This window comes from Neurospora tetraspora, assembly GCF_033439725.1.
Source record: "Neurospora tetraspora strain CBS 560.94 chromosome Unknown B0H65scaffold_1, whole genome shotgun sequence".
Taxonomy (NCBI): domain Eukaryota; kingdom Fungi; phylum Ascomycota; class Sordariomycetes; order Sordariales; family Sordariaceae; genus Neurospora; species Neurospora tetraspora.
This window is the reverse complement of record NW_026944383.1, coordinates 2859092-2875588: the sequence shown is the minus strand read 5'-3', so window position 1 is coordinate 2875588 and position 16497 is coordinate 2859092. Positions and strand designations below refer to the sequence as shown.

The 16497-nt window shown below is 34.4% G+C and overlaps 2 protein-coding genes across 2 annotated transcripts; both read left to right on the top strand.

Annotated features, from left to right (window-relative positions):
• The first annotated feature begins 12564 nt into the window (after positions 1–12564).
• On the top strand, positions 12565–13307 carry B0H65DRAFT_25076 (uncharacterized protein). The gene is made up of 2 exons (XM_062822454.1): positions 12565–13206; positions 13287–13307. Exon 1 carries the CDS (start codon positions 12652–12654, stop codon positions 13051–13053), a length of 402 nt encoding a protein of 133 aa, XP_062686178.1. The 5' UTR covers positions 12565–12651; the 3' UTR covers positions 13054–13206; positions 13287–13307.
• Positions 13308–13372: 65 nt separating this feature from the next.
• Positions 13373–15630, top strand: B0H65DRAFT_25098 (D-lactate dehydrogenase mitochondrial precursor). The gene is made up of 5 exons (XM_062822458.1): positions 13373–13828; positions 13942–14341; positions 14407–15024; positions 15111–15442; positions 15508–15630. The coding sequence occupies exons 1-5, from the start codon at positions 13481–13483 to the stop codon at positions 15577–15579; spliced, it is 1770 nt and encodes a 589-aa protein (XP_062686177.1). The 5' UTR covers positions 13373–13480; the 3' UTR covers positions 15580–15630.
• The last annotated feature ends 867 nt before the right edge of the window (positions 15631–16497 follow it).

The window sequence follows — 16497 nt, the reverse complement described above, 5'->3', positions numbered from 1 at the left end:
CTAATTCGGGTAGTACGGGTAGTATAATAATCGTTTACATTTTAAAGAGGGGAAGCTATTTACGAATACTTATTGAATTTATAGGATATTGATACTTTAGTAACTTTATACGTTAAAATAATCTATAAATGCGAGTTCTTAACGTATTGAATTTTGATTTCTAATTATAAAGAATATATTTACTAAAATGCATTAGTAAATAATAATATTATTTTTCTATAGGGAAAGAAGTATTAACTTTACATATAATGCGTTTTTCCTACTAGTAATTAATAGTCTTATAAATAGTAGGAAAATATTATTCTATTAGTTTTATCTACCTAATACGGAATAGGCAGCTAATAAATTATAGGATCGTAGGGACGTTCTATATAAAGGAGAGACTGATACCGAGATAGTATTACTAATATGCGTTTAAATTAATTATATTAATATTGGAATTTAGGATTAGAATATTAATATTTATATATAGTAAATTCCAATTGGTAATAATAGTAGTTTACTCTAATTACAACTATTAGGAGCGGATAAATTGGGTAATAAAATTATACTTTTTTGGAATAATTACGAACGTTCTATTAAAATATTAATCTAATACTATAATAAAACTTCCCGGAAGTATTATTTATATTTATATCCAAAGGGAATTGATTATAATGAGGATACGCTTTTACTATAATTTCTATTGGAGATACTATTAGACGATCTAAATTTAGAGGGGCGATTTTAAATAATCAACCCCTATTATTCGTCCTGCTTCAACAGAGGACTAATTATCAAGCTTTTAATTAAATTGGGCGAAAATATATATTAGACCCGTATTAAAGTTATATTTAATTAACGTTTCAACGGTTTTTATATTAAACTTTACGGCAATTTCGTTATTATTATCGCTAATAATATTATTACTAGCGGGGAACCTTAAATTGTGGTCTAGAAAGTTTTATATTTGTATTACTAGAGTATTTATAATTCTATTATAAATGCCGAAGAATTCTTAAATATAATAATCCTAGGCGAAGTATTATATAACGCGAATATACGTTATTTTTAGTCCTTTTAAACCTATTTTATCGCCATTACTATCGTTATTTATAATAATTACGTTAATATAAATTTGCTTTAATATTCCGTCAGTTAGAATCGAGATTATATTAGCGAAGTATTAATATCCGAATCCTACACGCTTAATTATTATTAATAGGATAATCGCCGAAGGGTAAATTATAAAACCGTTCGGTAATATAATCATAATAATTCTTCTATAAAATAATTAAATATATTTATAATCGGAAATAATATTAACAATATCCGCCGATACTACCGCGCCGGTATCCGTAATAAGAATTTAAATATAGTTTAAGAGGGCCTACTACTTAAACCCCCATTCTTATTCGATCTTTCGTAGAGATATAAATATATAATTTAGAATCTTATTATAGAATTAATAGCTGGAAGTCCTAAGGGAATAGTTGAAGCTCTTTAATTGCATTAGAACTTGTCCTTCTATAATATCGGAAATTGTAATAAGGATGCTAGAATTATCCTAAATTATTTTAGCGAAGGCGTTTAAATCAGTAACGTAGTTTAGGAGAAGCGTTACTAATACAAAAATAATAGTATATTTAGGTATAAATTTAATCTACTACTATATTATAAAATTTCAGTTTCGTAGGAATTATACTTCGTTATAAATAACCCGGTAGAATTTAATACCTTCTACGTTAGTTATCTGTAATTTGTAGCGGAATTAGACCTATTCTTTAATCCTATTATTTAAAATAAAATTTCTACGTACATTAATTTAAAATAGTTTCAATACAACGCATTATTTTTCTATAAGGAAATTTATTCGTTTATATCCCCTATTTTATCAATTTCCTCTTTAACTAAACACATTTCTATTAAATCGTCGTCGATATTTTTACCTTTTTCGAAGCTAGGTTAAATAGCGGTTTTAAAAATACTTTTCTTTATAGTAGCTTTTTTAAAACCCTTCTTAATAGTACCCTTCCTTATACCAGCTTTTTTACTCGTAGTTTTTTTAATAGGTTTCCTAGATTAAATGAGCGTATTAGTGGGAATTATACCGCGTAATTCGTACGAATCCTCCGGTTTTCTATTATCTTTTTATATATATTTATTTACTTAATCGCAATAATATATTAGGACGGCTGCTAAAATAATAATACGCGCCGTTTTAATATTATTTTAGGTAATAACCATATTTTATATAAATTCGTTAAACTTTATTTAAATAAATATTACCTATACCCGCGGGTCTTTTACGCTTATAATTACCCTATAGCCGTAAAAGTATTTAAAAGTTAATATATCGCTAAATATCATAATATATTTATAAAAGGTTTATATAATAAATAAAAATAGTATTAGAATTAGTAATAAGTATACCGGAGTAGGAATCCCTTTATTATAATTATTTTAGACCTTATCTTTATATATACGGATTACCGTTATATATATAATAATCTTTCTAATACTAATATTATTAGCTATTATAGCAGCTTTTAGAAGGCTCTATTTAAATTAGCGAATAATATATTGTTATAAGGCTAGCACCCAGGGTATTGGCTTGGCTTTGCCAAGCCGGATCCCTACAGGCTCAATAAGCTGATAAGCTAATACGAGCCTTCTAATTAGCCAAACCTGCATAACTACCTAGCCCGTACACCCTTAACTCTACACACCTTAAAACCTTGTCTTAACTATACCCTTCTAGTACAATCTTCCTTCTTATTCTCTTTATCAAATATAGCATTTCAACCTTATACGACTACTCGCTATATAATACTCGTATAGACCCGTTACATCATATTTAACCCTCTTTCAAATCAACACCGTTGCCCTTCTCTCGCAAGCACGCCCAAAGAATCTCCCCCGTCCTCTACAACAAACCGTTCTTACCTACCAACCAATCCCTCTCGCTACTCGGACTCCCGTCCCTCTCAATAATAGCACCGACAATTCTCTAGTCCTAAGACCCCCAAAAACGCCTCAATCAATTCAACGCTACCTTCAAAACTATACTAAGCGAACTCGCTACTCTCAAAGCCTCGGCCTCCCCTTTCGATACTCCTACACAAAAAAAATACTACCCCACCTCGAAAAATTTTCTAGGGATAAAACCGACTTTAAAACGTAGGTACTTAATACTCAAACTAAACTACACGTCAATAAACACGCTATTAACAATACAAAAGCGCAATTCTACTACCTACTCGCCTACCTTTCGCCCACTATTAAGAAACCACTCATTACGTTTGTCAACTCCCCCACGTCACAATCGCCGGCTACCCTCATCGATAAATTCAAGCTTACGTATAGGGACCCCAATGCCGTCAAACGAACTAGTCAAGAACTTCACCAACTACATTAAAAGTCCGGCTCCAAAGAATCTATAGCGGCCTTCCTCACTCAATTCAAAAAATACTCTACCGCACTCATACAAATTCCTAATCTAATACCGCCAAAGTTAGCCAACTTACCGCTACCTTAAACCATAACTAAAAACAACGCCTCTCTGACCGAACCGACATACCTAAACAATACTCTCAACTACTTACCTACTTAAAGAAACTTAATAACAATACCTTCCTTTTAACTACCGCCTCCTCCTCGTCTCACCCCTCACAAAAACACAACAATAACCCAATTAATAATAATAACGCTAATAATCTTATAAATACCTCCATCAATACCTCGATAACCTCGTTAAAAATATCGCCGTCTCAAAAGCAGAAAAATAAATAGAAGAAAAAAAAACAAGTACAGAAACTATAAGAATAATTCTCACTAATTCAAACAATATAAAAAAAAACAAATAAACAACGTTCGTGTACAACCCGGTAAGGGCTCAAGCAGTCACAACAACAACAACAACAACCATAAAGAGGAGGAATACTCGGACTAAGCAAAACTAATATTAGCAACCCTAATAATACTAGGGGTAGAAGAATACCACCATCGCTAGTTAACTTACCAAAGCATACCATCTACTAGTCAAATAAGCAAGTCACAAAGCAATACCCTTCGCCGCCCAACCACATTTAGTAGTACCTATTCACAACGCAACCAATAGAAGGAATAAGTATTACATTTCGTAGGCACAAGAATCACTAAAGCCATTCTATAACGAAGGAACGAGAAGGCAGCCAACTACTGGCAAGAGAAGCAAAATGTTACGAAGCACTAGGTAATAACCTTAATCTAATTATCCCCATCACAAATTACTGATATAACACAGTAAAAGAAATTCCCTAATAGGCAAGGTCTAAAATATTCCCTAATTTAATCTTATTACCAAACCATAGCGCAATTCTATAAGGGTAAGCAATAGGCGCATCGTCACCAACTCAGGTAGGAAGCAAGTAGTTGTGCAACGTTTATTTGGGGGCTCAGATAGAAATATCTTATCTTTTCTAATGTTATTAATTTTCCCCATTTGGATAGGCATTTAGCTAAGTACGATTATATTGGATTTTAATCATTTTCGTATATTTAGCTAAGTTCTAATATATACTATGGACCTTAGTACCTTAGGCAATACTCCGTACTCTCCGAAGGGGAGCAGGGGGGTAATATCATAGAGTTAGCGCCCAGGGTATTAGCTTGGCTTTACTAAGCCGGATTCCTACACGCTCGATAAACCAATAAACCGATACGAGCCTTCTAGTTGGCCAAACCCGCATAACTACCTAGCCCGTACACCCTTAACTCTGCACACCTTAAAACCTTATCTCAACTGCACCCTTCTAGTACAGTCTTCCTTCTTACTCTCTTTGTCAAATACAGCATTTCAACCTTATACGACTGCTCGCTGTACAACACTCGTGTAGACCCATTACATATATATATTTAAACCGCGAGGTTAATATATAACGGCTTTAAGTTATTTTTCTATAGAGAAAGTCTAAAGAAGTAGGAATGAACATAAATAATATATAACGGCTTCGAATAATTTCTCTGTAGAGAAAGTATAAAGAGGCGCAAATAGGAATAAATACCGATTAAATTTACTAATAAATTAATATAATAATAAAGATCGGTTTTTACCGCCTAAATCCCAATTTACCCAATTATACTAGTCCTTTAGGGCAGCGAGATCTATAAATCTACCCGCTTCGAGCAGGTATATTTAATTCTTATCGACGGAGTAACCCTAATTAATTATCGCATTATATACTAAATTAGTAATTTAATTATAATACTACTTTTCGAATAAGTAACCGTACTATTATAATTGAATTATAATAAAACCGTACTTTTATTATTCTTTAATATATTAATTCTACCTATCTATATTTTTATCGCAAACTTCGGTTTCGTACCTTAACCTTTCCTAATAAATAATCGCACTCTCCTTTAACTACTATATAAATTTCTCATAAACTTCGCTATTCTCGTCGCGCTATATATAACGCTTTAAATCTCCTTCGTTAAAGAAAATGGAATATATTTAATCTATATTAAGCAACGTATTACTTTCTATTAATATAATAAGTTAGTAAACGTAGCCGGAGCGGTCTTGAATAAGCGTTATAAGCTATACGAATAAAATTTCAAACATTAATTCTAAAATTAGAATTGATATTTTGAAAAATAAATTAGAAAGTTACTATGCGCTTTAGCAAATTAATTAATCCTTCTAATTCTCAGTGAACTTCTTCCGCCTCGATAATTTTAGAAAAGTTTGGCCTAATTATTAGAAAATAATTAAATTATATATTAATTTTTTAAACGTTTTAAATTTTAAATTAATATTCGAAATTTATCGAAATTTAAAAGGTTATTAATAACCTTAAGGCTATCCCGCACCATTAAATATAATCGGTTAGTAATAATTTAACCGGGGTTATTTATCGACTTTTTATACCCTTTGTAATTTAGGATCCCTAGCCGGTTATTTAGGGAAATAACCTAATAAAATATAACTTTTTTAAATTATATACCGTTACGACCGGTTAAATAGCAATTCTTCGTAGTATAACGACCGATAATATAAATATAGTATATTATAATACGTATTTAATCATCGGCGGAGAAGCCTCCTTAATAATCCTTCCTATTCTATTCGTTATGGGGGTCTTAAATATATTGGAACTCCCTAAATTAATTAATTTCGCTATGAAACGTTTTAAAATATATTAAATATATAATATAAAACGTCGTTGTTATATAGATTTTCTATTAATATACTAATAATTGCTATTATTCGGTAAGGCTTTTTAAATCCCTAATCTGAATTATATATAGGATATAAATTAATTCGTCCTATTACGCTATAACTATTAAAATAAACCTGTATTATGTATTATAAAAGTATTTGGGAAAGCCTTTTAATATATTAATTTAATTATCGAAGGTCGCGCTGGTCTAAAACTTATTACTGAATTTGTAAAATATTTTTAAATATATAAAAGGATTAAAAATATTCACTACTAAATATAAATTAGCGTGTTAATATAAGAAGGAGGATATTGTTTCTCTATAAGGAAATGGTGAGTAAGGTTTTAATACGAGGGGTATATATATTCGTATTCAATATATTACGCTAAAGTACGTATATTGATATACTTTAATATATTAATAATAATTTTAACTTTATAAGGGGCCTTTCTTCTTAATTTAAATATAATAAATTATTTAAGTAATAAAGTTTGAAAAAGCGATAATAAATCTTTTTATTAATATTTATTACTAATAGGCTCGGGGATAATACGGACGACCGGGTATATATTATCTCCCTTATAATAATCGGGAATTTTATTACTATTGCCGACATTAAATTATAATATAATTATTTTTATGTTATAATAGCCAACGTAAAATAAATATTCTTCATCGATTAATATATTTTTATAGTAATCTCTCTTATATTTTTTAGCCTACTTATTATTATTAAGGCGATATTAAAAGAAGGGGGGTAATAGAAGTAGGATAATATTATAAGGTCGGTACCGTCGAAGAAAATTGAGGAGGGGTTCGGATTAAGATTCTTTATTATATTAATTCGCCCGGACCGGACGGCATTCTAATTATTATTTGCATCGGAATTATTTATAGTACATTATTTCTCCGTATAGAAATTCTACTATTTAATTATAATTATAAATTTATTCGGACGATATTTCTCTGTGTAAAATTTTTTTATTCGATTATAATTATAAATTTACTTATATAGGGTAATGGAATATTAATTAGGGGTTTTTGGTAAGTTATTTCTTTATAGAGAAATAAAAAGCAAAGTGCAAATTATAAAAAAAAGAGGAAGAAGAAGAATAGGAAGGGACGATTTAGGGAGGTTTTATGTTTTACGTACATTGGTCTATGTCGAAGAGAGTAGATATTATAGAATATTAATTAGGTTAAACCTTTCCTATAAAGAAATAATACGTTTTAATTAAAGGTTTATATAAAGCGTTCTAAATATTTAATACAAGTATCCTTATTCTCCTTATAATTATCTATTTTTTATATTTATTAATTATAATTATTATAATATCCCTAATTATATAAGGGCGGGATTAATTATATATAGGGAGGGTTCTATAGGGGTAATCCTATAAACGTATAAACGTTATTATTTATTTTAGGTTTTTACGTAAACCTATAATTATATATAATATATTACCTAGTAAAAATAAATTATTTATAAGGAGTATATGAATTACGTTAATAATTAAAATAAATATTTCCCGCTCTTAAAATTTACCCTCATTTATTAATTAAAATAGTTTCATTTAGGCTTTAATAATTTGTTTTCCTATTCTAATATTTATAGTTTCGGCTTCTATTCGCTTCGTAAATATATTTTTAAATTTCATAGTATACGTTAACTCTTTATTTCTCTCCTCAGCTTATATTTCTCTTACCCTTTAAGCCAATAGTTATAGCCGTAGGGTAGGCGTCTAAAATAATTAATATTTAATATATATATTAGATTCTTTAAAACGTTTTACTAATTTGTCCGGGATATATTTAAAATTGATTTTAAAATAGTAATACTAAAAAATATAATTTCTACGAAAGGTTAATAATTATTAAAAGTTTGAAATAATAATATAACTGGGGAATTATTAAATATTAATCCTACTCTATTTTATGAAATAAAAATAAAAAGGAGAATTAAAGGACGAAGAGTGGTTATTAAATTGAAGAAGATTAGTACTTTCTTAATTATTTTCTCCGTTGTAGGTATATTATCCCTTTTCCGTTTATTTATATTAAATTAGCTATTAATATATCGGATGAATTATTAACTTATTATTAATTTACTATTTACCCTCGTTATATTATGGTTCAATTAATTTATTAATAAATTAGTTCAATACCTGAATTTAATACTATATTTTATTTAAATCTATTTGTATACTATAAAATAGTGATCGAATTTTATACTTTTACTAATAAGTTAATTATAATATATTAGTAATAGATTTTTATTAATAATTTACACGTAAATATAAAGAAGTAGTAATATAAACCGATCGCTCTAACAGTAAGACTACTAATATAATATTTCGACCGTATTAATATTTAATCGAAATATATTCTATATTTCTTAATTTATATTAAAGTAAGTATAGTTATACTTAGCGCGAATAATTAGAATATTCTTATTTTAAGCCTAATTCCGAACTTCTTCCCGCAAATTACCTATAGAATAATTAATTAGGGCTCTATTTAAAATCTAACTTAAATAAATTTAAAAATAATTATAAGTAATCTTTAACTTACATTATAAATAGTAATAAAATTATATATATTTATTAACGGTTAAATATATAAATAACCATTCCATTTATTAACGAAATTAAAGATTATTCCTTACGTACTTTTTAATATTAGGTTTAAAATAAATATAATAAAATTATACTGTATAGCGAACGAAGTATATAACTTTACGGAGGTAGGGATCTATTTTAAAAAATATACTCCAAAAAACCTATATTAATTAATTAAGGCATTAATAAAGATATATTATAGAAGGATCTTAAAATAAAATAACGTACTTATAATTGCTTTAAAATTTTAATTTACAATAATATCATGATAACCTTTTTTAAATAATTCCCGCTATTTAATTATATATCTATAATCGACTTTAAAGATTTCAAATACTATTTTAAAAGTAAGGGCGTAAATTTTCGGCGAATCAGTATTAATAAAGATCCGGATAAGAAGGATAATTATCAAAGTTAGAAATTTATTAAGGATAAATTTAGAATAACTTAATAATTTATATTATTTTAATTATTTTAAATAAAAGCCTTAAATAACCTCCCTATTTTCTATACCAGAAAAATATTTATAATTTATATCTAATTCGAAAGATTTAATAAAGCCTTTATAAAAGAATTCTACCTATTCTTTAAAAAAATAAATAATTATAAAATTAATCCCATTGTTAAGGACCTTTTAAATATATTATTAAAAAAAGAAGTTAGTAATTCATCCCCAATAAATCCCGGATATATAAACTTATACGAATATTTAAATTTTAGTATTTTAATTAATACTCTTATATTATAATTTCAAGGTTCGAAACTCCTAAAAACTTAGTAAAAGTACGATACTTCTTAATTACTAATTGAACATTATTAACATTATTAAAATTTATATAAGTTTAATTAATAATATTAGTACTATATTTTTTAAAAAATTAAATAAAATCGGAGTTACGGGTTAAAATCGTTAAATTATATATTAATCTCTAATTTATCCCTAATCTATCGATAATATATTCCGGATTTACTTATTCTAAATTATATTAAGATTTCTTACCCTCTGTAATACCCGTATTCAATTATTAATAATCCATTTAAGGGTTTTATTAGGAAAGGGGGGTAAGTAAATATATTAATTATAGGAAATTATAACGATATATAGGATAGTTTTAATATCGACTAGAATATAAAAGTTAATAATAATATTACAATCTCGAATTTTCATAGTACTATAGCCTGAAGCGTAATTGGTCTTTAATTTATCGATAATAAATTTTTAATAAGTTTTAAATATATTAAAGAAAGATTTATTTATTATAGCGCGTCCTTCTTATTAATATAGTACTCGTTTTAATATACATTTTAATATATAATAAATCGAATATAGAATCTCTTGAATGCCTTTTAATAATTAATTTAATGTATAATTAATAATAATTAAAATTATTAGGGAAGTTAATAAAAAAGTATATTTTCTCTCCCGGCTTCGAATTCTAATATTTTAACTAATAGCGATTATAGCCGGTAATTATTTAAATAGAAATAAATTTAAAATATAATACTAATTATTAGAGATATATTTTAAATAAAAATTTACTTTACTTATATATTAAATGAATTTATATAATGACCTCGATTCTTTATAACCTTATATCTCTTAATACGTTTTAATTGCTTATATTTAATTAATCATTAAAATAGTATTAACAGAAAATAATTATATTCGATTAAATTAAAGCGATATTAAAGATAATTTAAGGATAAATTAAGGATAAATTCGTACTTAATAATTCGCTTAATTAAAGGGACCTTATTTTATCGGAAGCGGATTTTAAATGAAAAATATATAATTTTTTTATCGATCATAACGGTAGATCCTTATTAGTACGCTTACTAAATTCGCGGGTCTAAATGTTTATAATATTTAATACCAAAATATCTATAAGTAATACGACGGTATATAGCGTTATTTAAATAATTAAACGAAGTATCTTTAGTAGGTATTTTTTTTCTTTATATAATATTAGATTTACAATATTGTAAATTAATTAGGGATTAATCCTATATATATTACTAATTTATTTTAAATTACTCTATTTTATATATTTTATCCTACGGGGCTTTAATTCAAGCTTCGGTTAAACTCTTAATATTTATAATGTAGGTTACGCTAGGAATAGAAGATTCGGGGTATTCTAGAATAATTATAACATAATATATTGTTTAAACGAAATTAGAATATTAATTAATATTATTAAATAAAATAAATATTAGGCTTATAATTTTAACCTTTATATAATTAATATTATTATATTATTGATTAGTAAAAAATATATTTAAAATATATTAATAATATATTAGCTATACTTACTAGGAGGTCAGTTGGTATCGATATATTAGGAGGGGTCATATTTTTTAACTCCTCTAATTTATCGAATTCGGCCGTTATACTATCTATTTATTCTAAGTTAAATACTATTAATAATTTGATAAAAACTATATTATTCTACTCAATTAAGCCGAACCTAGTAATAATAATTAAAGTATCAGCGTTAGTAATATTAGTATTAGCCATTTTGCGAAGATAATTTAAGGATATATTAGAAATAATTTACGGGCTATTCGTATACAACGAAGAGATATCGGTCGCGGTCAGTTTATAATTGTATTTAAATATAAAATCGTTAATATTTAAGAGGAGTATTCAAAAATGCGAGTAATATTATTTCTCTATAGGGAACTTCGAACGAGCGATTGATTATTTCTCTATGGGGAAAGAAAATATTAAGGGGGCGAGGGTTGGATGAGAGATTTTTCACAGTGTGGGGTCGGTCTTGGCGTATCCACTTGGGTTAGGAAGCTTTGGTAATGGGGTCGGGTTATGTGAACTCGATTGGCACCGCTTGTACGAAGCGGGAAAAGGTAGCCGACGACAAGCGACCCTTTTTGGGGGGTTCCAGAGATGCTACATATCATGATCCCGAGCAACTCGGCCGCGAGATGTCGTTCTTCTTCTCCCCCACCACCAAGAGCCAAGTCCATCTTTAGTTTCCACTTGATGACACCAATTCAGGTACCTGAAGCGCGGCGTGACCTCTAGCTCGCCAACTAGCCTGAGCACACCACCAGACGCTACTGCAATGCCGACCTTCGGTCTCTACCCCCGCCAATGCCATGTGAGCTACGCGTGGGAGGATGTGGGACTAACTCTTCTTTGTCTCTCTCATTTGTCTTTCTTCCCTTTCCCCACGAATACCCCCATCCATCTTTTGATACCCAGTTGCCCAGTCTCCTACGACAGGACGCTTTGCGCAAGTGCCAGGCAATGAGGTAACCCGAGGCTGCCCTACCAACCGGATGAGATTTGTACCAGGCATATCTAGAGGTACCAAAGATCTAGATCCTCGATTTTCTGTGGCGTCAAGGATGACCTGTCTGTCTTTCCACTCCTCTTCCAAATCCTCTCGGCTTTTGTAAGATGACAACTCGGTGGCCGATTAGAAATGCACTGGGTCATCTCTTAGGCTAGCCCCTTCCGGACACTCCTAGTATGGAAGTTATCAGACAATTCTTATGCCCTTTTCTCTTGTTCGTTTACGGCCACCCTTTTCTTTGTCCTCGGCGCAAGTTCCACGATGCGCTACATCACACAACCCCCTCAATACCCTTGATTCCTCCAAACCGAGCTGGTCACGAAAAACACCAAGTACGCTTACACCCGCTCAGGTAGCTCTCTGCCCTGCCTTGTGCCGCCACCGTTCAGATCCTGTTGTGCTGCCCCTGCTTTGCAAATTGTCAGATCCACCCGGTGACAACGGGTACTGTCCCTGTCGCCCCCCCCTCCCCGGCCTTGGAGAATCCTGACAGACCTGGCTGTACATTGGGGCCCTTTTCCGTAGTGCGGATGGCAGTTTACCATGCTCGACCCAGCCAACTCGAAATTATTCTTCTTTTCATTGGGCCTGTCAGCTACTCCATCCCGACATCTCTCTACTGCATCCATCCCAAATATGGAAGCGGCTCTTATTCGCTCTTGAAGCTTAACAGCATCTTTTGGGTATGCCTTCCATGCATACCGTTTTCTGAAGAGTTTAATCATTTTATACAAACTCATCACTACTTGGTCATCAAGTCATCCACACGCAACTTGGTCATAGCCCACCAAAACCCTTTAGGTTTAGGCCTCATCAGAGCTGATTCAAACCGTCAAAAGACTAAGACACCTAACCTTACCCCAGACGGACTGATCGTCATTTGTTTGTTACAAAAAAGGCACGGTGCGTGGTTCGGTGAGCTGAGTGTGTGACTTCGGGTACGCTTTTCCAAAGCCTGTGTCAATCCGGGCCTAGTCTTCGGAATGGGTACGCTCCTTGGGTGCAAGTGTGCGTGAGAGCCAAGCCACGAGTTGATGAGTACGGCGTAGTCAAACCGTCACTCTTCCGACCTAACTCTCTATAAGGTAAGCGAAATATCAGGTCCGTCGAGAAAGCAAAGTTGTTTGTGTCGTATTCAGTCATCAGGCTCACAAAACATCACAAGACGAGTTCATCGGGCCGACCGGCGTTGAATATTTCGTCCCTCCCGAGAAAACGAGAGTATTCGGTACATATATAACCGGGCATCAACTGTGAAGTTGAAGACTTGCTCCACACATCAGCCTCACTTACGACGGTACACACTATCAGTTTTTATTCCACCAAGCGTGTCCGATCCGATCATCAACGCTGACCGGCATGTCGACAACCAACCTCATGAGAGCGGCGAGGCCCATCCGCCGGGCTGTTGCCGGCCCCGGTGCCAGTGGGGGCACTTGGAGCATTGCCTGCCGTCAGCGATTCACCACTTCGGCCGTCCGAAGCAACATCTCTGGAGAGAGCAGTGGTAGCAGCAATGGTAAAGCACGCCAGACACGATGGGCTTCGACATGGCCTCCTGTATCAGGAGCCTTTGCCATCGCCACTACCGCCGGTCTCCTTGGCTGGAGTCTGTCAGAGTTTCGGCATAACGGGTTTCCCGGAGCTATGTTGATGGATAGTATCTATCCTGCGCCGGACTATGCAAGTCTACACGAAATGGAGCAGGTACGTTAGTGTGATCATTGTCAGGACTGGTCACAATCAAGTCACTGTCATCCCACTCCACTCACAAGTCACGAGGGTAAAGCTTGGACTAACGCGAAAATTGGTAATACCAGGCTATCGCTGAGATCAGAAGAGAGATTGAGGGCGAGGACATCATCTCAACTGACCCGGATGACCTCCACGCTCATGGATATTCGGAGTGGTCATCGACCAACCCGGAGGGATTGCCAGTTGCGGTAGCCTACCCCCGGTCAACGGAGCAAGTGTCGACAGTCGCACGGATATGTCACAAGTACCGCGTACCAATCATTCCGTATTCTGGAGGGTCCAGTCTGGAAGGAAACTTTTCTGCGCCTTACGGGGGAATCAGTGTCGATTTTGCCTTTATGGACAAGATCGTGCAGTTCAACAAAGCCGATATGGACATTGTCGTTCAGCCTAGCATTGGGTGGCAGGATCTGAATGAGCAGCTGGCTAAGATGGAGAGTGGTCTCTTCTTTCCCATTGATCCAGGTATGTATTGTGCCCGCAAAAGCATGAAGACTCGCGAGTGTTCAGGACACTAACAAATATCACAGGCCCGAGTGCCAAGATTGGTGGTATGATCGGCACCAACTGCTCCGGTACGAATGCCGTCAAGTACGGCACCATGAAAGACTGGGTCATTAACCTGACTGTGGTCCTCGCCGATGGCTCCGTCATCAAGACCCGCCGGCGTCCGCGCAAGTCCTCAGCCGGCTACAACCTCAACAGTCTCTTTGTGGGCTCGGAAGGGACTCTTGGTCTCGTAACAGAAGCGACTCTCAAGCTAGCCGTCGTCCCCGAGGAGCTCTCCGTTGCAGTCGTCACCTTCCCCACGATCCGCGACGCAGCGTCAGCAGCCGCGGAAGTCATGCAACGGGGCATTCCCGTCGCCGCCATGGAGATCATGGACGAGGTGCAGATGAAGGTAGTCAACATAGGCGGAGCCACTGCGCCGCGGGTGTGGAAGGAGATGCCGACACTGTTCTTCAAGTTTGCGGGGACGAAAGCGGGCGTGCAGGAGAACATTGATTTGGTGCAGAGAATCACCAAGACAAATAAGGGGAGCAACTTTGAGTTTGCCAAGGATGCGAGAGAGCAGAAGTTGTTGTGGTCGGCGAGGAAGGAGAGTCTGTGGAGTATGCTTGCTTTGAGGAAGGAGGGGGAGGAAGTTTGTAAGTTTTCTTTTCTTTTGCTTGTTCGATGATGCCTTGGCAATGAGAGGAACAAACATCATCAGTGTTTGTTCACACAAAGACAGCAATACTAACACCACTGGTCGTTACAGGGAGCACCGATGTCGCGGTCCCCTTCAGTCGGCTAGCGGACATTATCGAAGTTAGCAAAAAGGAGATGGACGACTTGGGCCTCTTCGCTAGTATCCTGGGCCATATTGGCGACGGCAACTTCCATGAGAGTATTATTTACAACCGGCAGAAGAAGGAGGAGCGGGATAAAGTGGAAGTGTGCGTGAAGAATATGGTCAAGAGGGCGTTGGAGATGGAGGGGACATGCACGGGTGAGCACTCGATTGGCTGGGGCAAGAAGGAGTCGTTGTTGTGGGAGGTTGGGCCGGATACGCTGGGTGTTATGGTAAGTCCTGTCAGTCCGGTGGGGTTTGGGTAAGGTGCTGGGTGGCATGCTGACTGAGTGTACAGAAATCGATCAAGTTGGCTCTAGATCCGAAGTGGATTATGAACCCAGGCAAAATCTTCGATCGTCGAGGGTAACTGGATGGGAAAGGAGATGCGAGATGGGGTCTATATAATTTTCTGTAAGGGAGAGTATTGGTATCCCCTACGGGATTTAGGCGTTCCTCGTTATTGATCGAATTAATATGAGTGAGTGTCGACGATGGAGTGACCATGAAAGGAGCATGGCCAGGGGACGAGAGGGTTATGGCTAAAGGATTGAAGGAAGTGAGTGCATCTTCTGAGAGCGAAAATCCCTTGGACTGGGTGCTGTGGCGTCTTTGCCTTGTTTTTACGTTGATTTTGGGTTTCAGAAGCCCAAGGGCATTGAATGCACTTACGGCTGGGGCACATGATATCAAGAAAAGCATAACCAGCATTCCCTTCTCGTTTTTGATGAGGTGATATGGAGGGGATTCGCGGATCGTGTACTTTTGATCTGATGTCAGGCGCCAGCGATCAAAAGAGAGAATTCCTTTCAACCAAATGAGGAAGTTGCGATGAAACTGTAAGTGCAGTGGGATGTGACGGGAGTGATGGCACCTCCAGGCAGCGGTGACGACGCCCTTCTTATCGCATATTAAATTCGAGGAAGGAACGACGGCGGGGAGAAGGCACGAAGTGGAGTTTCGCAACTGCTCAAGACGCATGGCTGACTAGAGGTAGGAACATTCCCTTTGCTCTTACCTTAACACAGGAGCTTGGAGTTGACAAACCGATTGTCTACCACTGGTACTCCCGGCGCCATCATCTCCCCGGAGCATCTATCAATCACCTGTTTCCCGATACCAAATATCACCAGTCTCATATTTGTTATACATGTTGGAAGAGCAGTTGGATACAGGAGCAGATCAAGTGGCGTCAGCTGTAAGTGAGAACGTTCAATCTGTTCAATCCCGGTTCGCGGCCTGCGTCATCTATTGTCCCTTCGTCCCTTCCTGGGGGTACCACCTCCGC